General features: G+C 41.1%; 1 protein-coding gene across 4 annotated transcripts in view; it reads right to left on the bottom strand.

Moving 5' to 3' along the window:
* Positions 1–24,214, bottom strand: part of ADARB2 (adenosine deaminase RNA specific B2 (inactive)) — a 530,434-nt gene that overhangs the window by 330,625 nt on the left and 175,595 nt on the right. For all 4 annotated transcript variants that reach the window (XR_014173611.1, XR_014173612.1, XM_081933431.1 and 1 more), the window contains exon 2: positions 12,262–12,396. Coding sequence is in view for 2 of the 4 variants with exons in the window: in XM_081933431.1 (XP_081789557.1) it covers positions 12,262–12,396 (135 nt within the window). In the remaining 2 variants the exon portion in view is untranslated. The remainder of the gene's footprint in view (positions 1–12,261; positions 12,397–24,214) is intronic.

Genomic DNA, 24,214 nt, shown 5'->3' with positions numbered 1-24,214 from the left:
AGATATCCAACTGCATTCCACTTCTTTGGTTGGAGAAGGAATATGATACTGGACCACATATTGGCCAGAGTGAATGAAAGTGGCCCTTAAAATGTGATGACTAAATGGAATACAACAAGGAGAAAACTATAGCTGTTAGATATTTCTATAGCAATACCAATAAATTCTAGCACAAACATTCCAGGTTGCCATTGAAAGTCAAAGCACTATATTGCTTCTCTTGGTTTATGCCATGGTAGCACAGTTGTTAGAATGCGGCACTGCAGGCTATGTCTGCTGACTGCTGGCTGCCAGTAGTTCGATTCTCACCAGCTAACTCTGCCCACTGCCAGGAGTTCGATCCTAACTGGCTCAAGTTTGAATCAGCATTCCATCCTTCCAAGGTTGGTAAAATTAGGACCCAGATTATTGGGGACAATATACTGACTTTGTAAACTGCTTAGAGAGGCTGTAAAAGCACTGTGAAGCAGTATATAAGCCTAAGTGTTATTGCTATTTATGTGCATGCAAGTTTAAAGGAGCAATGTTCACTATATGCAGCTTTTGATTGTAAATCCCAAAGCGAATAACTCTTTTGTCAGATAGAGAAGGACATGCCCTGTGTTGACTCCCACTAAATACTATCTTTTTCTTAGAGTATATTTGTATTTGTATTTATTTAGTTTGTCAAACATGTACAAGAAAATAGGCATAAGTATAAACATGAACAAAGGAAATGAGTACAAATAAATGGGGACAGTAGGACAGGGACAGTAAGCACACTGGTGTGGCATACCCCCTTTATGGACCTCTTAGGAATGGGGTGAGGTCCACGGTAGACAGTTTAAGGTTGAAGCTGTGAGGGTTAGAGGATGTAACAATGGAGTCAGGTAGAGCATTCCAGGCGTTGACCACTTCATCAACTCTTTTGCTGAAGTAATATTTTCTGCAATCAAGTTTGGAGCAGTTTACTTTAAGTTTGTATCTATTGTTTGTATTATTGAGGTTGAGATGGTAAGACATTGTAGCAGACAATTTTGTGTACTGTGCTTAGATCATACCACAGGTGGCACAGTTCCAGACTGTCTAAGCCCAAAATTTCAAGTCTGGTGGCATAGGGAATTTTACTGTGAGTTGAATTTTATTGTGAATTTTATTGTGAGTTGAGTTGAATGTGGTATAGGGCACCATGAAAATGTTTTAAAAGTGGGCATATTCCATAAACAAGTCCATCAATATTCTTATATCTGAATAATCTGGACATCTGAAGCTTCTAACTGATTTAATAAAAAAAGCCCACATACAATATATATTGCAATCACCTAAATGAAATTAAGGCACGTTACTACAGCCAGATCAGGTGGGGAGTATTTTGCTCTTTTAAAGACCTCTCAGAAATCATTTTAATTAAGTGGGGAGTCTTACTTTACATCCCAGAATCCCACTGTGAGCTTGATGTCAACATGTCCTAGATGATATACTGGCAACGATAGATGGGGAAAACATTGTTTCCATCTTAACATTCTTGGATGTTTCTGCTGGCATAAAAAATTCTCTCAATCCATGTGTTATGTCACTGTTAAACATAACAACTGAAAGTGAGTTCAGTGTGTCAGCCAAATTAGTATGAACATAACAGACTGAAGCAACTAAAAAAGACATGCACTAGAAAACACATGCACATGATTACACACTCACGCACTGAAACAAAAAGACACATATATACATATGTCTATTCTGAAGAGGCTTGTAGTACTAGCACACTTTGATGTGTATTTTTTACTATGGCGAAACCTCAATTTCCAAATCTGGTAACTATATTTCCTTTAGCTCAAGGGTGAGGAGTCTGTCACATTTCAGATGTTTCTGTTGTGGCCAGCAGATCTGGCAGCAGATTCGGACAGTGAGGAGATTGGGGAGGAACATGGGCCAGTCCTGGAGTCTCTGGGGAAGGCTCTGACGAGTGCTCTGCATTGGAGGCAGAGAGGGGGCCAGGACCCATCTGACAGTTATCAGCTGCCTTTGGAGTTGGACATCAGTGGAGCTGAAGAACATTTGCAGCCTGTTCCCAGCATGTGCATGCGCAGAGCTGCCAGGAGAAGGGAACAGCTAAGGAACAAGGGCCGACTCGGGAGTAAAGCCACAGGTGGACGGTGAATGGCCCCTCCCATAAAGAAGAGCGAAAGGGGAGGGGAGTTTGCAGGAGACAATTAGTTCAATTCATTAGGGTGAAGATCTCTTCCTCACTTCTTGCCAAGTATTGTCTGCTACTGGCATTTGGAAGATATTGGCCTGGCAGCTCTCCAAGCCTGATAAATGTCTGTAGTTGCGAAATCTTATAAAAGACTGTTGGCCAGGACTTTGCTGGAGAGGAATTCACTTTAAAACTAAATAAAAGGGGTTTTATAGGGATGAGGAGTCGGCTTCCTGCTTTTGGGAAACCTTGGTCAGAAAAGTTTCTGAATTAAGTCCTAAACTCTCTCTTAAGATGGCTCACAGCAACCAAAGTTCCTGGAAGTTTGAACTTCAGCATTACTGGAGCACATAAGAACATCTAAACCAAATGATTTTGCATTAGGCTCTCACATGATCCCCAGCAAGATCTGGGAATTGCATCTTAGCATGTGGAAAATAATTCCAGTTCTGGAAGATTCTTGAGGGGACCTCCATGATATTTATAATTAGCCTAAGAGAAGCCTACAATGATAATTGCATTGACTACATCCACCTTGAGAGTGGTATAATCTGGAGCTTTCTTGATGGGAGGAATGAAATGGTGGATTGTCCTTATAGGGGTGGGATTTTACTAGTTCGGACTGGTTCGGGTGAACCCATAGCTCCAACAATCATCTGGGAGTGAACTGGTTCACTCTGACAATCAGCTGGACCTACCCACCCGCCCTTGCTTTTTACTGACCCAGCAGTAATGCAGAAGGTAAGTTTTCTCAAAGCTTTGTGTGATGCACGCGATCACTGAACTGGTTGTTAACCAGTAGGATCCCACCACTGCTTATGCCACTTGGAGGGAGAAATTGGCTGAAGGGAGATCCTTTCTAAAACTTAGTAGTATTTATCTAGTTTTTAGATAATGAGATTTCTGTCTACGGATGAGCAACAATAAAGATACCACTCAGATCAGCTTATTAAGTTGTTTTTGGTTCCTTCTGCTTGACAAGTATTTAAGCAAATGAAAAAGTAGGCATATATTTAATAGCTAACTATATTAACTAAATAAAGTGGATTTTCTTGCAGACCAATACTGATACAGTATACAGCACACATTGCATCTATTAATATAAACATTAATAAATTGAGATATGATGATGGTACTGGCACTATCTATAAAATAGATGTTAGCAGGCATGTGAAAAGCAAAGATACTTAAAAAAACCTCACAATTCCCTTGGCTATTTCCTTCCTCTGGCTATCATTTGAAGCAAGACATCTACATAGCAAGATTCCTTATTTGGGGTAAGTAATGTTCCTTGGTTTTCTCTTTGATTCATTTCAGATTTACCAGCCAGCTGCCTAGATCAATTGGACTAGCCAAGTTCCCATGGGGGGGGGGGGGGTGGAGGGGTCCCCTGGCTATTAAAGGGGCTCAGTCACAAATCAGTTATAGTAGTGTTTGTTCCATTCCAAGAGGAAAGACAACATGAAAAGCTTGTCTGGCAGATTTATTGATTACATTTCACCAGTGACCAGCAAGAAGCAAACACTCTGAAAAATCCCCAAAGGTGATCATTAGCACTGAGTAACTGTCACTAAACATTAGCACCAGCAGCAGACTGGAGCAAAGGCAAAAAAAAAAGCACAATAATTTAAAGGCAAGATTATCTCTCTCAAGAGAGAAGAGAAAGTCCACTTGCATTAGGCAATGCTCTTTGCAAGAAGGGAAGTACAATGACACAACTGCTTAATGCATCTATGTAAAGCAACACCACATGGATCAGACACTCCTGATCATCAAACAGATCCAACCCTCTCACCTGTGGTGGGATGCAACTGGTTTAACTACTGGTTTGGTGAGTGTGTGCTTCACACTCCATCCCCTGCGCCGCACCTCCCTCCCACGCCACACCTCCCCACGGCCCATTTTGGGCCTAGGAGGACTCTTTGAAGCCTCCTGAGAGTGAAAATGGGCCACGGGGGGCACACACCCCTCCGGCCCATTTTGGGCCTAAGAGGCCCCCTATACTTACCAGGGGCCAGAACGGGGCATGTGGGGACTCCTGAGAGGGGTGGGGCGGGGCCAGCTGGTTGTTGGAATTACCCGTTCGCTGAACCGGATGTAAAATTAACATCCAGTTTGCCTGAAGCTGTCCGAACTGGTTGAATCCCACCACTGCCTTTCGCCATATATGTTACAGTTACCAGAATGCAAATATTATGATCATGCCCAATTCTGCAAAGTCAATCAGATATTGCTTATGGATCTCACCATTAGTTAAAGCCATGTCAATGAAGGAACAATTTCCAGGAGAAACAGCTGCACTACAGCAGAATAGATGAATGTTGTGTTTTTGAAAGACAAAGATATAATGCACTTCCTAGATATGTTAAACATTGTTCTAGTTCAGGGGTGTTAAACTCACATCCTTCATGCACCGCCCATGCCCTGTTTAGTTGGCACCTCTTTTCTAGTTGGTGAAAGGCCATTTAGATGACAGTACATAGCTGATCTTGGCTAACCACACAAGATAAACAGGATCAGAGCCAGTTTAATACTGGGCCTGGAATTAACCAGGAAATAATAGGTATATAAGCTCTTGAAAAACACCCAAGAAGGTAGCAGCAAACTATTCTTGTCTCGTGTATATAGAAATGTATATAGTTTATAAGATCTACTTGAAAGAGACTTTACTTTCAAAAACTTGGGGAAAGTAAAGCAGACTTTAACTATGATGTCAGAGGGCCTCAGAACACAAGAATAAATTATTCTATAAAAAGTACTGTATTTACTTCTTAGGGAATTTTATCAATTCATTGGAGCAACTATCTAATGGGTCACGAAGATCTTACCACAGGTGAGCATATTAACCTTTGCAGCAGAATAACAGCAAGACATGAAAAGGAATAGTCTACTTCATTTCATGGGCAACATACTCTCCACCAATGTTTTATTGGAGAGTGACAGCTGGGAGCTTCTGGTTGTTCCAAAGGCATGTAATAACCTTCAGAAATGTAAAATGAGTCTCCCCAGTTTTGCTTTTTATGATAGATTAGTACACATATTAATGCATGTATGGTGACATGGTCAAATAGTAGATATCCATCTAAAAAGAAAAGCAATGAACAGTTGGGAAGACAGCTTTTTTTAAAAAAAAATCCTTTGGATTTTTACTTAATTTTGTTTCCATGATGATGATAAGGTGAAGGTGAAGATTCCTCTTGCACATATGTGCTAGTCATTCCCAGCTCTAGGGGGTGGTACTCATCTCTGTTTCTAAGCTGAAGAGCCAGCGCTGTCTGATGACAATTCCGTTGTCATGTGGCCGGCATGACTAAACGCCGAAGGTGCACGGAACACTGTTACCCTCCCACCAAAGGTGGTTTCTATTTTTCTACTTGCATTTCACTTGCTTTTGAACTGCTAGGTTGGTAGAAGTTGGGACAAGTAACAGGAACTCACTCTTTTATGTGGCACTAGGGATTCGAACTGTTGAACTGCCTACCTTTCTGGTTGACAAACTCAGCATCTTAGCCACTGAGCCACTGTGTCCCCTTATGATGATAATAGTGATGGCAATTTCTACTTTGCCCAACCACCAAACTTCTCAGGATCCAGAGAATATAAGCAGCCCCCTTCTACTGAACTGTGTTATTCCAGCAGTTCTACCTTGTTGATTTAGACTTGTCACCTGCAAACGACCATGGATAAGTCATTCATAGTCATGCTGTTTATGAAAATGAAGGAAAGAGGAAGAAAGTGGGGGAGAGTGCTTAGGCACTTATGCTTCCAGTTGTCACCACATAACAATGGTGGGTTCTGGATCCTGCTGCAACTGGCACGGTTGCAACGGGGTCCGGCGTCTACCACATGAATGTGCACACTGCATGCGCACACATGCGCAGCAAGTGCATTCATCCTTACCTCTTGTGAAGTCTCCACGTAGCTCCATGATGCTCCAGCTGCTCGGCAGAGTGTCGCGCAGGCACCGTGCACTCTGTGCTCATGCACAGAAGTGCCAAAGAGCTCAAATACAGGTAAGGAGCTCGGGTGGGTGGGTGGGCCCTCTGGAGCACCGTACCAGAATGATACCCGGTGCTCCAGGCAGGCACCGGTACGTCCGGTGTACCACCTGCAACCCACCGCTGCCACATAAGCGTAAGATCTTCCTTCTCTCCAGTTTTTCCTTAAATAATGGAATATACACAGTGCACACAGAAAACTGATTCCAAAGCTATTTTTCAAGCCGTGTCCTCCCCCCACCCCCCACCACCTTAACCTAACAGGTGATCTATCTTTGGTGTCCATATGCCATTACTTCAGGCAAAAAAAAAAAGTTTTACATTTCTCCTTCATTCTCAAATGACATTGCTCCGGCTGCCAAATGAAAATGCTTCAATGGCTAGATAGATTGTTAATGTTGCCAATCCTAAAAAGAAAGGAAAAAAGAAGGGAAAAAACCATTCCCAGGACAGGATCAAGTCAGTGTTCTTGCTGAGAAGGTTTGCAATGACTCCAACAAACAATAATTTAACCTTCATGTCAGGCTACAAACAAATTAAGGGACTCTCAAAGAGAGCCACAGTGGGAAAAGACAGTTCAGAATTAACTCAAAAGAGAAGGATCATACAAAGATGTCTATAGACCAAATGACTCCAGGTAAATTTCAGCCCTTTGAGGTAGTCTAGGCAAGAAGATCAAATCATGATCATTCACACTACATTCATTGTAAGAATCTTGCAAATCTGAAAGCATTTATTTCCTTCTGGAAACAGTTTAGTTTCCAGAAAACTAGGGAGGGTCCCTTCTGAAATATCTCCCATGTTCCCTTTTTTTCTGGTGGGCCAAGATACCTTTTCCTTGATGGTTGTCTAGCCTGTGCCACTTCCTCCTGCCTTCCAAGGTCATTCCCAGATCAAGCCAATCACATCTGGAAAAGACGATCTTTGGTAGAATTGTGGATTTCACAACTACTCTAACCAATTTCCCCATTACAAAATGCAGTTCACTCTAAATTATTTATGCCTGTGTCCATAACAAAGGTGGTATTCAGCAGGTTCTGACCAGTTCTGGAGAACTGGTAGCAGAAATTTTAAATAGTTCAGAGAACCGGTAAATACCACCTCTGATTGGCTCCACCCTCATCTATTCTCTGCCTCCCGAGTCCCAGCTGATCGAGCGGGAATGGGGATTTTGCAGTAACCTTCCCCTGCCACGCTCACCAAGCCACGCCTGCCAAACCATGCCACGCCCACAGAACCAGTAATAAAAAAAATTGAATCCCACCACTGGTCCATAAGTGTGTGAATAAAGGAATAACCATAAAGAAGGTTATCTTTGAAGAATCATCTCATTTCCTGGGTACCCACATGAGCACTCTTCATGTTCTACCATCTGAAATAAAGTAGATGATCGTTTCTAAAAAAACATTTTCTACTGTGGGCCTCAGTTGAGGAACGACTTCCCCAGAGAGACAAATTTTCTGCTTGGTTTCTTGATATCTGGGTACCAGACAAAGTTTTTTCCCATGAAAACATCCCAAGATAATTCTAATATATGATTTTCCATTCTCTTAGCCCCAAACCACCAACCCACAATTGCCTGCTGGCTGTGGATGCAGGGAAATGTACCCAGTAATAATATAAGGTGGTACAGAAGGAATAAATAATTGCAAGGAAGAATCCGAGATAGGATTGTTATTTTGCCTGCATTCTCTTGTTCAGAATTACAGCTTACCTCCTAGGAAACCCTGGAGCAAGCAGCAAGTTTTAAGCAAGGATTTCTTATCCACCAAGAACCCCAGTCTAGGTGGAGGGTCTTTCAATCCTCTGTAGCAAAATGGAATTTTGGTAAATAGGAAATCAACTACCCGCTTCCCAACCAGCAGTTTTCAACAGGAAAGGAAGGAATAAAAAAACCTGTACTTTTTCCCACTGAGGAATGGAATACTCATGTTGATAAGACTTTTCATGCTCAACTCCTTCTCCTATTACCTTTCTTTCCTTTCTTTGTCCTAGTTTTACAATGCTATGGAGGTTGACCACCAATTACACAACACTAAACTATCATCCAATGGCAGGAATATCACAAACATCCGAGAACCATGTTGGTGAACCTTTTCGGCACTAGGTGCTGAAACTGGAGTGTGTGCACATGCCAGTAATCGGAAGAGCAACAACCCAGTGTGCATGCCAGGAAGATGATCTTCCAGCATGTGCATGCGCACAGGTCACCTGGTATTCCAGTTTCTGGTACACATGCATGTGTAAAGACCAGCTGTGCAGTGCACATGTGTGGGCTGGAAACCAGGAGAACAGCCACCCGGTGTGCATGCGCGTGTGGGGAAGATGATCTTCCAGTTTCCAGCGCATGCATGCACACCTGGTCTTCTGGTTGTGAAGACCAGCTGGTTGGCGTGCCGGAACCTGGAAGACCAACAAGTAATGGCTTGTATGTCTGGAGAGATGGCTCTACGTTCCACTTCTGGCAAATATGCCATAGGTTTGCCATCACAGTCTGAGAAGAACCTGCTAAAGAAATCAAAAACAAAAGTATTTGGTGCTTAATGTCCACTCATTCAGTAACCATTACAATGGTGCTGAATGAGGAAGATTTACAAGGGGTAAACAGCTGCAGCTGTTGAAGCACCTCTCCTTCCCAAAGTTCTTATAATCACAATTAGGGCAACCAGATCAAAATTACAGTGTCATATTGTTCTGCCAAGCAAAGTCAATGAAGAAGTTGGCAGAAGATACAAATAATGACCACGTGACTGGCAGAGGTGGGTTTCACATAATTTTACTACTGATTTGCTGCACACTGAAACTGTGAGCGGGTGCATGCAGCCCTCCACGCATGTGGCTTGCACGCATGCTAATGGCTGAGAAAATGTGGCTAAATAGGATGGAATAGTGCTGGGGTGGGTGGATTAACCCACAGGTCGCCTACTACCAGTTTGCCTGAACCAGTAACTGGCTGAGTATCACCACTGGTGACTAGGAGATGCTATAACTCCACAGAATTCAGGTAATGACAATGATTGAGACTGCCATAAGTTGGACCAGTCATGTGACATTGTGCCTTATGCCTGAGTCACTTATTAATGGGTTCCTGGTTCCAAATCGAAGACTTCCTGTTCTCTTCACTCAAGGAATGCCTTGGTAGGGAACATTAATTCCAAAGATGAGTTGAGATGATGTATCAGGGCTGAATGCATTTTGATCCAGGCTGAATTTTTAGAAGTCTTCCCACTGTTTTATTTTCTTCTTTCCTTTCCCTTTAGTTCCCAACATTGGAAGAAAGCTTCGGACAAAAAACAGTTTCAAGAAAGATGTGAATCTACATATTTTGCGAACATTTTCTGGAATCCTTAATCAAGGAGTTTGAGTTGGTTCTAAACTCTCCCCCCTTTCAACACTGCCCTCCCTTGAAAGAGGAGGAAGAAAAATGCTATCAGCAAACATTTGCAACCCTCTATGTATACTGTCTATCCCCCCTTATATGTTTCCATACAGTTCTGAGATATTGGCAATTATTATTTAAGTCAAAAGGGAAAAAGAAGAATAATTTACACCATCCATCATTGTTTCCTTGTATGAATAAATTACAAGACACCGCAGCAAATCAATTGTGGGGAAAGAAACAGCCCATGCCAAACACCGTGCTTATGTGTATAATTTCCTTAATGTTTTCCATCCTCATATATCAAAAATACAGAATGAATTTGGCAAACCTGATGCAGGAGAAAGCTCATTATGCCAAAGTCTCGCAGCCAGTCCACATAATAAGAGAAAAAAAGGGAATGTCTAATCCTCTAGAAGTAGCAATAAGATCTTTGGGGCCTGATTGTCCTTCCCAATTTCTTTTGCCAAAGAGGTTCATACAGTAGAAAATAACCTCTTACGTGATGAGATTTAGAACTCACAATTTCACAGTTCATGGTTTGTGTAGGAACTTTCTTAAGCAAGGGCTGATTCAAATCTACTCGAGGCCATATGTGAAAAGCTGCCTTCTAACAGATCAGATTTTCCATCTAAACCAGTATTGCCAAGAGACCGGTTCCCTTGAGTCCTTTTTATTGAGAAATAAAAAGATTTCTCCCATCCCCTGCCTGCTCTTGTTTAAACACTAAAGAAGCCGAGGATTACTTTTGAAGGAAACATGTCCATTTCTGTCAAGCTGCAGTCCCTACCTATAATACAGCAGGGGAATCCTGCCAACCCTGCCAAAATTTTGAAGTGAGAGATTCATAAAAACTATAGAATAATCTCTAAAATAAACTTAACCTTGTCAATGACCCAGCTTCACTTGCTTGCTTTAGTCTGCCTCCAATAAAGCATCTCATTCCCCACAAAATGTCCTATTGCAGTGATGGCTAACCTTTTTGTCATTGCACACCCCCACCCATAATGCAATGAGTGTGTGACAACCCCCTAAGCATGCATGGTGACCCCCCACATTCTCCCCCTGCATGCTTGTGCAACACCCCCCCCGTGTGACTTCCCACGACCTGTTTTGGGCCTAGTACACCTCCCTGAAGCCTTCTGGGAGCAAAAATGGACTGGCGGGAGGGGCATGCACATGTGTGGTAGAGCTGAGCTGGGGTGATGGCTCTCATGCCTGTGGCACGTGTGCCATAGATTCGCCATTACAGTCCTATTGTCTCTGACCATCAAAAGTTGCCCATCCCAGTTAGTATGAAAGATACGTTTTGTCAGACAGTGTTTCTCAACCTTGACCATTTTAATGATGGGTGGACTTCAACTCCCAGAATGCCAGAAGTCCATCAAGGTTGAGAAGCACTGTTCAAGAGTATTTACTAGACTTTGCAGCATACACGTACTTTGTTCGTGTATACAGCACTACTTCTACCTTTGAAGTCTGAAGAGAAAAAACTCCAGTGAGGACTCCATTTTGCCAAAATGCAGCAATCTCATGATTTACAATGAGATTACACTTTTTCTGACCACCTCCTACACATTTCCTGCTAATACTAAATCATACATCCCATGCACATTAAAATTGGGAGATAATTTATGCAAGGTGTATCAGTTAATATTAATCAGCTGTTAGGCACGCTCAATTTTGAGTTCTGGGGGTATTTTATGGCTCCTTAGAACAATAGGTTCCTGTTTTTCAGTCCAATTTGCCTTTCCTGTTATCTCATTCAGTTATCTTTCCCTAGCTAGCCATTTCCTCTCGCAGCTGTTTTTACAGCTTGTATTCTTCCTTTCTCCACTTTGAAGACCCAGCTAATTTTTGCCTGCGTGTCTATCTCATAAACTGCCTTTATGCTACCATTTCCTCATTCCTATCCATTGTAGTTTCTTTGACAGGCTTGTTTCTCCACTCAGTAAGGTTCTACTACACAGCAGGTTCAATTTTTCTTTTGATATTAAATTTTAAAGACCATTCACTTTTTCCTATCACCTGCTCCTCAACCACTTTGAAACTCATCAAATTTGGTACTCAACACGTTCTGATGTGAAAATTTTGTCCCAGTACTCATTGTTTGTTTGCTACTCAGTGTATAAGTTAGAACTTGTTCGTATTGTCTGTCTTGTGATTCACTACATTATTCTTTAGGGGAAACATTTGTTTGGTACTTATCATTTTTGGTATTCATTGTGCCTCCTGGAACCAATTAATGATGAGTACTGAGATACTACTGTTCAAGATTTACAATGTAGAAGTGCCCCACATATTTTCCTCTCCTATAAGGTATCTTACCTTCAAATGCAGGTAGAAATAATTATCTAGCAACACTTTTTGTTGAGAAAATTTGCACTGATTCTTCTGTTGTTTTAAGAAACTGCAGAAAACCTGACTAAAAAAGAGAAAGCAGTCCAAAGATAATTGTATATACGCTAATTTGACTCATTTCCATATGAAGATTACATTGCCGTAATTTTATAAGCATTGGGATATGAAGAATTTGTCTTTCTTTCTTTCTTTCTTTCTTTCTTTCTTTCTTTCTTTCTTTCTTTCTTTCTTTCTTTCTTTCTTTTTTCTTTCTAAAAGAGAGCCCTATTTTTTATGTTAACCACCAATAAATCACAACCAGGAGGTGAGTCCATTTTCCACATAACGGAAGGCTCATTCCAAAGACTTACCATGTGGTGTTTCTGATTGTGTGGAGAGGCGGTGATCTGTGGCATCCAGCCATGTGCCAAACTGGGTGTTACAACGCTCCTGCAATCGGTGTGAGATCCTGGGAAGCAGGGTATGAACCCATCCTGAATTCTCTGCTGTTGAACGACAACATCAACAAAAACAAAATATTACTGTAAGATAATAAATATCCAATCTTACAAAGGTGCTTTTTCAAGAAGCAAGTGGACTTAAATGATTTTATAAATGATTTTATAGGCACTAATTCAAAGAAAAGCCAGAAAGTCCAGTTGAAAAGAGCACTTTTGGGACAACTATAACCTGGATAACAGAATCTCCATAGACATCCAAACTTACAGAAAATAGCTATAGCAATAGCAGTTAGGTTTATATACCCCCAGGCTGTGGGTAGAGTTTACCTGCAATTCTGCATTTTAACCATTGTGCCACCAGAGCTTGTTATCAAGCTTTCTTTGATCTTTTCCTATGTTTTTATATCATATGCCTGATCATCTCTGGTAAGTTATTTTATCTCAGACACATCAACTGCATGTGGCTGGAAAAGTCCTGGCTGAGTTTTTAAAGGGGCAAAGATTGTCCAAATTGGTATAGACCAGGGATGTCCAAACTTGGTAACTTTAAGACTTGTGGACTTCAACTCCCAGAATTCCCAAAGTCCACAAGTCTTAAAGTTGCCAAGTTTGGACACCCCTGGTATAGACAGTATAAGGGGTCAGAGGCTGACACAGAGAGAATAAATGTTAATGTAGACTAACATCATGAAAGAAAGAAAAATGGTTTGCCTATTAGAGGCAGGGTGGCGCGGTGGTTAGAATGCAGTACTGCAAGCTATTTCTGCTGCCTGCCGGCTGCCTGAGTTCACATCTCACTAGGCTCAAGATTGACTCAGCCTTCCATCCTCCCAAGGTCAGTAAAATGAGGATTGTTGGGGGCAATATGCTAACTCCGTAAACTGCTTAGAGAGGGCTGTAAAAACATTGTAAAGCGGTATATAAGTCTAAGTGCTATTGCTAGAGATAATGAGAGGCCCCATTTCACATTTGAAACCATCAGCTCTAGAAGGTAGACTACACTAAGGCAACAATGCCATGAAGACAGGATTATTTTTTTTTTCAGTAATCCTTGACTTTTGACCACAATTGGGACCAGAATTTCCATTGTTAAGCAAGGTGGTTGTAAGTGAGCCGCAGGTAATTTTATGATATCTTTCCCATGGCTGTTAAACAAAACATTGCAATTATTAAGTGAATCAGGAGGTTGTTAAATGAATCCTGCTTCTCCCGTTGACTTGGCTTCCTGGGAGATGGCTGGGAAGGTTGCAAATGATGCTCGTATGATCCTGGGTAGCTGCAACCATTGTTAATATATGTTGTTGCCTAGTGTCTGGATTTTGTTCTTGTGACTTTGGAGAGGTTATAAGTCAAGGATTTTCTGTACTATAACAGCCATAGTACTGTAGGAAGTTAGCACCCACCCCTCCCTCTCCTAGAAAAATGAAATATCTTAGGAAATATTAAAAAGGCAGAATATTATATCTCCCTGGATGAGAAAAGGAGAAACATGTTTTTAAAGACAAAGCAGCTTCCTGCAGCTTCCTGCCCCCCTCCCACCTTTGTCAATGGGCCATTAAGCCCTGAGCTAGTCTATTCTACATAACAAAGGTAGGATAAACCCCCTACATTTCTCACTACACAACATCAGCCAGTAAGGCTCAAACAAGCTTGGGTCTTGGGACAGCCTATAAAGTTAGCTAAGAAACCCACCCACCCCCCACCCCCAGGAGTCTAACAACCAATCAGAATACATTTCTTACACAGGTACAGGAAGAGGGGACCAGGAGAGGGTATAAAACTCAGGGCTCTCAGCATCTTGACCCTTTTTCCCCCTTCATCCAACACCTTGAAGCATGGGATTGCCTTTCCCTCTGCCCAGGACCTCAAACCATGTGGTCCTGCCACCATTGTAACCATCTTTTACAGCAGCCTCCATGTTTCCAGTGTCTTTCTCCCCACTTGGAACTGAACCCAGATGGACATTTCTTCCCACGGTACAAAATCGTGCCAATTCGAATGTACTTTCTTCTTCCCTTCCTTTATTTCTGTGTGAACTAGAAAGGGGCTTGGCTGAGACATTTTTTCAAGTTAATTTCTTGATCTGGCCTCAGATTCCTTTTATCTGAAAGTGATTCTTCCTCTTGTCCTACATGAATGATAAATGATGGGTCTGAGCTCTAAAGATGCTACATATCGAGTTCAAAACATTTCAAATGCTAAATGTTTTGCAAAACATAAAGGCCCTTTGGGAGGAGATCATGAGATGGGGAAACTCAGGCCAAGGGGATGCTATGTAGGCAGAATTCCGAAAAATAATAATAGGTGGGATTAAGAAAAAAAACATCTCAAAGAAAAAGTATGAAATATTATAGAAACAATTCAACATGATCATGTATAGTAGTGTATGGTAGGGGAGATTGGATCAAGATCAGGCAATGGAGCACTAGAAAGATGGCTCAAAACACAATAAAATTTAGGAGCCTCGTTTTTCTGAAGTGGAACAAAACAAAATTTGAGTTTGTGGGAGTCTCTCTCTCTCTCTCTCTCTCTCTCTCTCTCTCTCTCTCTCTCTCTCCGTGTGTGTGTGTGTGTTTACTTCTGGGATCCCTCTTCCTCTCTCTCCCTCTCTCTCCTTCCATCCTCTCCCTGTTTCTTTCTGTGTTTATATGCCTAGGAAGAAAGACAGAAAGAAGACACCTCACACTAGCAATCTATTTGATGAAAACTCAGTGTAAGTTCTTAATTCTTTGTCTATACCCTTTTGTCTTCTTTTTTCCCTTGAATTTCATATACTTTATTTACTACTATCTTAATATAAAATACAAATGAAATTAAAGACAGGAATAGGATATGGAAAAATAGGGAAGACAAGGGGAAAGTGAACTGAGGAAAAGGGAAAAAAAACCAGTGGCTTCGAAAAACTTTTGCTGTTTTAGAGGACAAAATGAACTTTCTCTCTCAACTTTTTATTTTTATTTAATTAGTAAGTACCGTGTTTTCCTGAAAATAAGACAGTGTCTTATTTTCTTTGGACCCCCAAAATAAGCACTTGGCCTTATTTTCGGGGAGGACTTATTATTTTTAAGTTGCAGGAGGTGGCGAGCGGGGTTACCTCATGGCTGCTGCTGTGTTGCAATATTTTTGGGGAGGGCTTATTTTCAGGGAAACAGGATACTAGCCATTTCTATAACAACAAGCTAATCTAATAATCAAAACAGTCAAAATTACTCCTTTTTCTGTTTCGAGCACAATGTCTAGAAGCATTCTCTAAGTAGAAACAAAGCTAGAGACATTCTTTTCCTTAATTACAACAATTAATTTTGTTATCTCTGCCAGTTCCATTCCTTTTTACATCCATTCTTCCATAGTGGGAATTGACATATCTATCCATTTTGGCATATATAAAATTCTCACTGAAATTCTTTAACATAGATAGTAACAAGATTCAATTTTTCCCACGACGTTTATCCAATAGAGCTAAGAGGAAAACTAATAAAAGTCTGAATACCATATATTTTTCACCCTTCCTACTAGCATCTAACTATCTAGGTCGAGGAATCCTGCTACAATTATGCTGTAGATACTCTCAGATGATGAATCCAATAAACAATAGGCTTGAGGTTTCTAATCCAATAAACAATAGGCTTGAGGTTTCTAACTAGCTCTCTTCCTTGTCAAGAGGAAAAATTGTTCACTCAGTATTAGCTTGCAAGTAATCTGAGTTTCAAAAAGGATGTTGGGGCAATTCTCGCCATAACTAAATTAAATGCAAGTGTGACTTTAAGCAGGTGGCAGCTTTGATTTGAAATAGAGGTTACTGTGAGATAGTAAAAAGTGAAGGGTTGACACCAAAGGGAATTAAAGGACTGATTTCACTTATTGGAGTACATTTATTTCAACCCTACATCCATTAAGGGCAACTATACTGACAGTGCACGCAAACCTTTTAAACTGAGAAATTGTAGGTTCCATGAATTCTAAGGGGTTGGGCTTTGTCATTATACTGATATAGAAATTCCAGGAAGCAATTGATTTGAAGAACCCTTCATCATTTCACTCTTATTAGATAAAAGGATACATACTTCAGTGCTAAAACAGAAACTCGATGGCATGAAGACTCTGGATTGATTTTTTTAAAAAAAAGAATATCTGAACAAAAGACATTATAGTAGTCATGGATGAAGGCATAATAATTAGCAATGGAGCATCAGGGGCTTCCTTCTTGAAAGGTTTCTAGGAAATTAAAACTGGGCCTTCACAACTCATGATTTCTGAGGTCCAGTAGAAGGTATCATAAACTTGCCAGCTTCTCCTGGAATTGCATGAATAGGACATTTATCAAATCTTTGATGGGACCCATTTAAAAGTTGCCCTAGCTCAACGTAAAGTTTTTACATGATATCTTCTGTTGTGTATATGTCAATGAGTAGAGATGATTTTGAGAATAGAACCGGAGATTTGTGTATGGAATCTCATTGGTGGATGCTGAACCAGCCACTCTGTCGCAACACAGCTTGTCTTGAAGGATTGTATGGGGGAAAGTGCTATTTTATGAAAGGTGGGATATAAACCTAATGAAGGCATCAAAGCACACATACTTATTCATCACTTTCCTCAATATGGAAAAAATATTCTCTAGCACAGGGGTGTCAAACTCAAGGCCTGTGGCCCACAAGGTGATTAGATCTGGCTCACGGGGCCGGCCTGGAAACAGCAAAGGAGTAGCCCAGTGCTGGCGAACCTTTTCAGCACCGAGTGCCGAAACGGGAGTGCACATGTGCATGGGGGAATGTCAGAAACTAGAAGAATAGGTCCCCAGTGGGGACGTGCACACACGCCAGAAAGCGTAAGAGCAGTTCTCCAGTGCGCATGCACACGCGGGGAAGCTGGTTTTCCACAGTTCTCCAGTGCACACGGACACGCAGGGAAGCTGGTTTTCATGTTTCCGGCGTGCATGCGTGTGCAAAAACCATCCAGCTGGCACGCCAGAACCCGGAAGAGGAACGGGAAACGGCTGGTGTGCCCGGAGAGATGGCTCTGCATGCCCCCTCCGGCACACGTGCCATAGGTTTCCCATCACTGGACTTCCGCTTGGTACCTTTGCCAGTGGCAGAAGTTTAGCAATAAAGGATAGATGTCACATAAGAAGAGACAAACTATTTTTATTTTTGTCACAGGATCTATTTCTAACATGGCATTGACCACATACCTTTAGGAAGGAAAAGGCAGCATACATGGTTTTCATCGCTTCTTTTATCTTTAGCGCAAGATAGCGAAGTTGAAAAAGAAAGAAGGACTAACAAAAAGTTCCAGGGGCCTTCATGGTTGAATAGAGGATTTGACACAGTGGCTACTACTGCACAATTTGTACATTTGGGGTCTCCTGATTGAGCAGAAGGTTGGACTAGAAGACTTCCAAGGTCCCTTCCAACTCTGTATTTCCATACCTTATATGAATATCACTTCACTTCATTATGGCCACAGCAGTTCATGGGACTGTATCACCTTTTGCTTTGATTACAATTGTGTTGGTGGAGTGTAAAATCCTTGAGGAAGAACACAAATGCTCTTCACATCCCAGTTCACACCTGGAGATCACCATTTGTGCTCTAATTATATGTGCAAGATCTCAGGAATACTTTTGAACATGGATGACATAAAATCCCATGACACCGATACAAAAAAAAAAAAAAAAAAAGGACCTAGGAATATAACATGCTAGCAGCAGTCTTTATGAAAATGGACTTGGTGTCTGTGGTTGTATGTGTGCATGCTCCGGGATTTATGACTTTCCGAAAATAAAAGCACACAGAAATATATTGAAGCTGGTGATGCTGAAGTATGATTATGGTTCATCAGATTTTCTGACATTTGAGCTATAAATTAAATACAGAGTACATTGTAATGTAAAGTCCGTGTCTACTTATTTAATCTAATCAAGTCTCAAATACTTGCTTTAGCAGGCTAATAGCTTCTTGAAGGGGCTGCTCTGCATTTCATTTATGTGATGGATGGGATGGGAAGATGAATTAAATAGGAGATGAGTACCTTAAGACAAGGAAAATAGTGGCTTTTGTAGACTGTATCACCGATATTGTTGCTATCGTGATGCTTATTACAAAAGTTCCCAGTGTTTTCCCAGATCTGCTGGATCAAAATATGGGTCCTAACTAGATTTACTGATTCTAAGAATAAATGGAAAAATACTCAGCAAAATTCATAAATAACAGTTTATTCATTTCCGCCCCACAATGGTTCATATTTTGTCCTCTATTCATTGAACACGGGTATCAATTGCACCGTAAAGCAGGCAGCCATTAACACACACTATAACACAAAATGTGGCCAGTAAAATATGCCTTATATAAAGAAGCTTCTTTCTTTGCATTGCTTCTAATGTGCAGTCAAAGTTGTGGTATGATAAAAGGTAACCAAACAACCTGTTTTTAACTTTTTGGGAATTGGTCAGAAATTGTACACTCCTTTAAAATTCTGTCTTGATTCATTTAAGTGTCCCTTTCTCCTCAGTAAAAGTATCCAAATATTCTAGCTTTGCATCGTATAGGAAGTATTCAAACTACTTGCCCATTTTCATAATTTTTTTCTTAGCTGTAAGATGTCTTGCTCTGAACTCTTTGAATTTTCTGTCAGTGAGAACAATCAGTTAATGGAACAGCTTGCCTTTGGAAGTTGTGGGAGCTTCATCACTGGAGGCCTTCAAGAAGAGATTGGACTGCCATTTGTCAGAAATGTAGGGCAGGGGTGTCAAACTCGATTTCATTGAGGATCACATCAGGGTTGTGTTTGACCTCGGGGCAGAGGTGGGATTCTACTGGTTTGACCTGGTTCGGCTGGACCGGTAGTGGTATTTTGGCCTGGGTCACAGAACCGGCAGCGACCCAGGCTGGCCACACCCCCAGTTGCTGGTTCCCGGGTCGCTGCTATCACTGCCACCATCGTTTTTTGAGTTCTGTGCAAGCATGCGCACAAGCAAACCGGCAGTAATGTCAGCTGAAACCCACCCCTGTTTAGGGAGCTGGGATGGGCGTGATCAGGGGGCGTGGCCAGCATGTCACTCATGTTGGGCCTGTGGTGGCCTGAGTGCCCTGCCAGCAAAAATACCTTCCGAGCTACACTTTCTGCTGCAACAGCCTCCTACAAACCTCTGCAAGAGAAAACAGAGCTTGTGGAGGGCTACATGCAGCCCTTACAAGCTCCATTTTTGGCTGGGATGTCCTCCTCCAACCCTTTGCCAGAGGAAACGGAGCTTGAGAGGACTGTGAGTGGCCCTCTTGAGCTCCATTTTTGCTGCCAGAGACACCGCAGGCCGGTTGTTTGCGGTTTCCAGAGAAGCCCCGCGGGCCAAATCTAAGCACCTTGAGGGCCAGATCCAGCCTCTGTGCCTTGAGTTTGACACTCTGGGTTTGTGCCTCTTATTTGGGTGGGGTGTTGGACTGGATGAACTGAAGGTCCCTTCCGACTCTGTTTATCTGTTAAATCTGTTAAATGCAAGGAGCCAATGTGAATTCATAGAAGCCTTGTCAATAGAAGGCCTCAAACAGATTCTAGAAAGATATTCTGTTGAATCAGCACCAGTGGTGTTGCTTAGATTCCTAATATTCCCAGATGTTTAGACCATTAATACAAAATACAGATATTTCTTGACTTACTATTTTCTGTTTAGTGGCCATTCAAAGTTACATGAGGAATGAAAAAAATGACTAGTGACCATTTTTCATACTTATGACTGTTGCAGCCTCCTTATGGTCACATGATCAAAATTGAAGACACTTGGAAACATTCATATTTATTAATGTTGCAATGCTCTGGAGCCACATGATCACTTTTTGTGACCTTAATGAAAAGAAGGATTAGGGGAGATATGATAGCAGTGTTCCAATATCTCAAGGGTTGCCACAAAGAAGAGGAAGTCTAGCTATTCTCCAAAGCACCTGAGTGTAGAACAAGAAGCAACAGGTGAAAATAATCAAGAAGAGAAGCAACTTAGAAATGAGGAGAAATTTCCTGACAATTAGAACAATTAAACAGTGGAACAATTTGCTTCCAGAAGTCGTGAATGCTCCAACAGTGGAAGTTTTAATGAAGAGATTGGATAACCATTTGTCTGAGGTGGTGTAGGGTTTCCTGCCTAGGCAGGGGGTTGGACTAGAAGACCTCTAAGGTCCTTTCCAACTCTGCTATTGTATTGTATGTTTCATGGCAGGTACTGTCTTTCATGGTTTTTGATCTGAATTTATCATATGTATTCGATTCACTTGCAATGGATTATCAGCTGGGTTATCTTTCCCACTGCTGAAGCAAATACGAAGTTTCCATTTTTTTAAAAAAATAGTCCCCATAAAAGGGGAAATTGAATTATTTTTCTGTCACTGCCATTTACATTTTAATGAGTTCTAAAATGGAAATAGAACAAGTTAAATGAAATCAATATATAGACCACTATTTTTCATTTGAACAGGAATTATGCAAAATATTGTAGTTGTTCTCGACGCGCGACATTATTTGGCTTCAAAACAATATGTAGGGACCATAAATTTTCATAAGTATGCTAGGTCTATAAAAAGGACACCAGTTTTGGCAGCAGGATAGGAATGAATGAGACTTTTTTCCTGCTAGTTTATTATTATTACAGATTATTGAATGCTAAAATGGTAAATAAATATTCAGGTTGCATGACTAAGAATGCCACTGAAGTTTCTTCTGCTGTTGCGATGCACAAATAAAAGTCTTAACTCTGCCCCTCTCTTTTGAATATAGGTTATTAAGAATTCATAAAAAGAAAAAGTTGAAATTGTTCAAGAAGGATTATCACGTAAATTGCAAGCAAAAATCAAGCAGAATCTAATGAAACATAAAATTGTATCTAGTTCATTGCTAACAAATAAATAATCCATTTCAGGATTATTTTTAGGAATTGGTGGTTTTACAATGCTTCAGCCAAGTGTCACAAACTGTGCATGCCTACCTCTTAGCAATGAGCCCTGGCATTATTGAATTTAGGGCACTTCAGTTCTGTTACTGCATCCATTACTCAACGCTCTAGAAGCCAAATGAAACCAAATCATGATTGTCTAGGTTTTGTTTAAAGCCTTTTATGGCATGGGACCAAGTTATCTGAGGAACGGTCTTGCCCCAATGGGGTTGATTTGCCCCACTCTGGCAGAAGAGGCCTTCTTTGAAGGTCGTGGATCAATGAATTTGGGCTAGCAAGGTCAAGGAGAAAAGTCTCCTCTGCCATAGTTCCCAAGCTCTGGAAGTTCTTGCTACTGGAGGTAAGATCTGATTCCATCTTTCTGGCCTTCAAGAGGAGCCTTAAAACCTGTTTCTGCTGGTTGGCTTGGGGTCCTTGGAATGCACTAGGCTGGAGGCAGGGGTGGCCTTCTACAGGTTTGCCGAGGTTTGGAAGAACCCATAGCTAATGTTATGGCCAGTTCCAAATCCCAAAAACCTCCAAATCCCACCCTTGGCTGGCCTCTCCCCTCCTCTCCCCTCCCATCCCAGGAGTCTCCATGTAGTCCATTTTAGATGTGAGGTAAGTGCAAGGGCTTGGGGAAGCTTGGTGAGTGGAAAAAATGGGCCTCCCAGAAGTTCCGGAAGGCTTCCGGAGCCTGGGGAAGGCAGTTCTCACCCTCCCAGACACTTGAGGAAAGCCTCGAGAGCCTGGGGAAGGCAAAAACTGCCTCCCCCCTGCCAGGGTGAAGGAGGCCAACTAGGCCATGCCCACCATGGCTATGCCCACCCAGCAACCAGTCAGAGGAACCGCTGCTGAAATTTTTGAAGGCCACCCTTGGCTGGAGGCCGCTGATTATGTAAGAGATAAAAGCCCACCTCTCTACTGCCCATGCTCTTGGTTTTAAAGCTTTATTTCATTGTTGTTAATTTTAATGTTTTGAATGCTTTTATATTTACATTTTTACGCTGTTATAAACTACCCGGTCACTCTAGAAAGTAAGACAGGTGGTCTATAATGTAAACAAACAAATAAAATCTACAGACCCCAAAATAGTGAGAACCATTTTCAAGTGGATGAACTTCTGGAAGAGAAGTAGAGAAAAGAGCTAGGAGCCAGGATGAATTAAGAGCTCCTGCCTATAGGATATCAGATTGTTTAGCTACTGGTACTTCAATATCTCTTGATTCCCATCAGAACTACAACTTCAGGTGCACTGAGCTAAGCCAGCAAGAAATACAGTTAACAATGTATGGTTGGACAGTAGATTCTGAACTAGCAGAAAGACAATGTAGAAGCCCTACAACGCCTTTGCTCTTTCTCACTTGAAAAATAAGAATCTATAATTTACAGATGGTACTGGATCTCTGTCTTACCTCATTTCTTCTCAAAAACACAAGGCACAAATGAAGACAAATACATGTATACCATGATAATGTTGTAGGATCCAATCTTGGTCAGTTACTGGGACCAAAGGTTTTGTCTTCTGAGCTTCCGGACTTGTGCTGGAGCTAGCTAGAGACAAGTTCCCTGAAGATGTGCTCCAGCACACGTCTGAACGCTTGGAAGACAAAACATCTGGTCCCGGCAACTGAGCCAGACTGGATCCTGCAACATTTGATCGTATCTGGACCAAATGTCTATGTAGTTCCTCAATGTAGATAAATTCTCCTATGAACTGAACTGGTGATTTGATGGGCATATCCATGCATTTTACTTGACATGATGCAGAAGAGTTTTCTGTCTTGTCTTCTTCTAGAAGATTTTTCTATTTCACAATCTCTCTTGCCCTAATGTCTTCCATCCAAGTGCTAACTAGACCTGAATCTGCTGAATCTCAAGCTTAGTCAAAGTTAACTATATGTTTTCTCTTATTGCACTTCAGGATTATTTTTATATATTAAATTACAACCCATCCTGACTATTAGCCTTATTGGTTGAAGCTAATGAAAGATATACATTATGGAGAAAATCAGGTTGGAAAAGTTAAATCTAAGTCAACATAACAGAGATGAATCAGACACCATATTTGTGGTAATCCCACCTGCAGAATATGGTACTTGCCAAATGAGCAACTGTTATTTAACACCATGCCACTTATAAAAACGGTGTTAGAGACATCTTAAGCTATAGATTCTCAAGTGCTTGAGGAAGGCTTCTGGTGGGATATGAGATCATTAAGTACAGTCCACCAAGTATAAAATAAATGTCAACTTATTAGAGACCATGGAATTTTTTCTTGTTTGGTGAGGTTAATATGAAAGAAAGATAATCTCTCTGCTCCTGTGTTCAAAGGATAAGGTAGAAAACATTTGCAGTGATGCTTCTACATGAACTTTTCAGGTGCTCCTTGTGCATAAAGGAAAACTCCCATTTGACATGACATATGGAGGAATAAATAACTCTTAGAATTATATATCTCATGATAGACAACTGGCAAACCCTGAACAAATAGAAAGAAATACTTCTTTGAATCTGAAATCAAAAATTCTATTTACCTGTTGCCCTAAAACATCAGACACAACATTTTTAAAAATTGTTATTCATTTCAAAAGTCAAGATAACATATAATCGTGTGGATATAGTATCCAAGTGTATATTTGGAAAAAAGCTGTTGATAAATTGTCTTTACACAACAGGTCAAGAAGGTTTCTCTTTGCCCAAAACTTTTGAAAACAAGGCAAAGTGATTTGTATGTTTTTCCTTTTAAAAAGTTCACACATGGTGTCATCTTTTTTTTGTTTTAAGCTGTCATTTTGAAAATATGGTAGTGTTTCAATTTAGTGGAGATATATTGAAAGAAAGAGGAACCATGCACACAATTTTAATGTGTTTTTCAAGGTCTGCTGGTATTTGCTGCATTTGTTTTTTTAGTGAGAAGAGAAAATGAGATGGGAAACAAAAAGTAGA

This window comes from Natrix helvetica, assembly GCF_964273705.1.
Source record: "Natrix helvetica genome assembly, chromosome: Z".
NCBI lineage: Eukaryota > Metazoa > Chordata > Lepidosauria > Squamata > Natricidae > Natrix > Natrix helvetica.
This window is presented reverse-complemented; position numbering and strand designations above follow the sequence as displayed.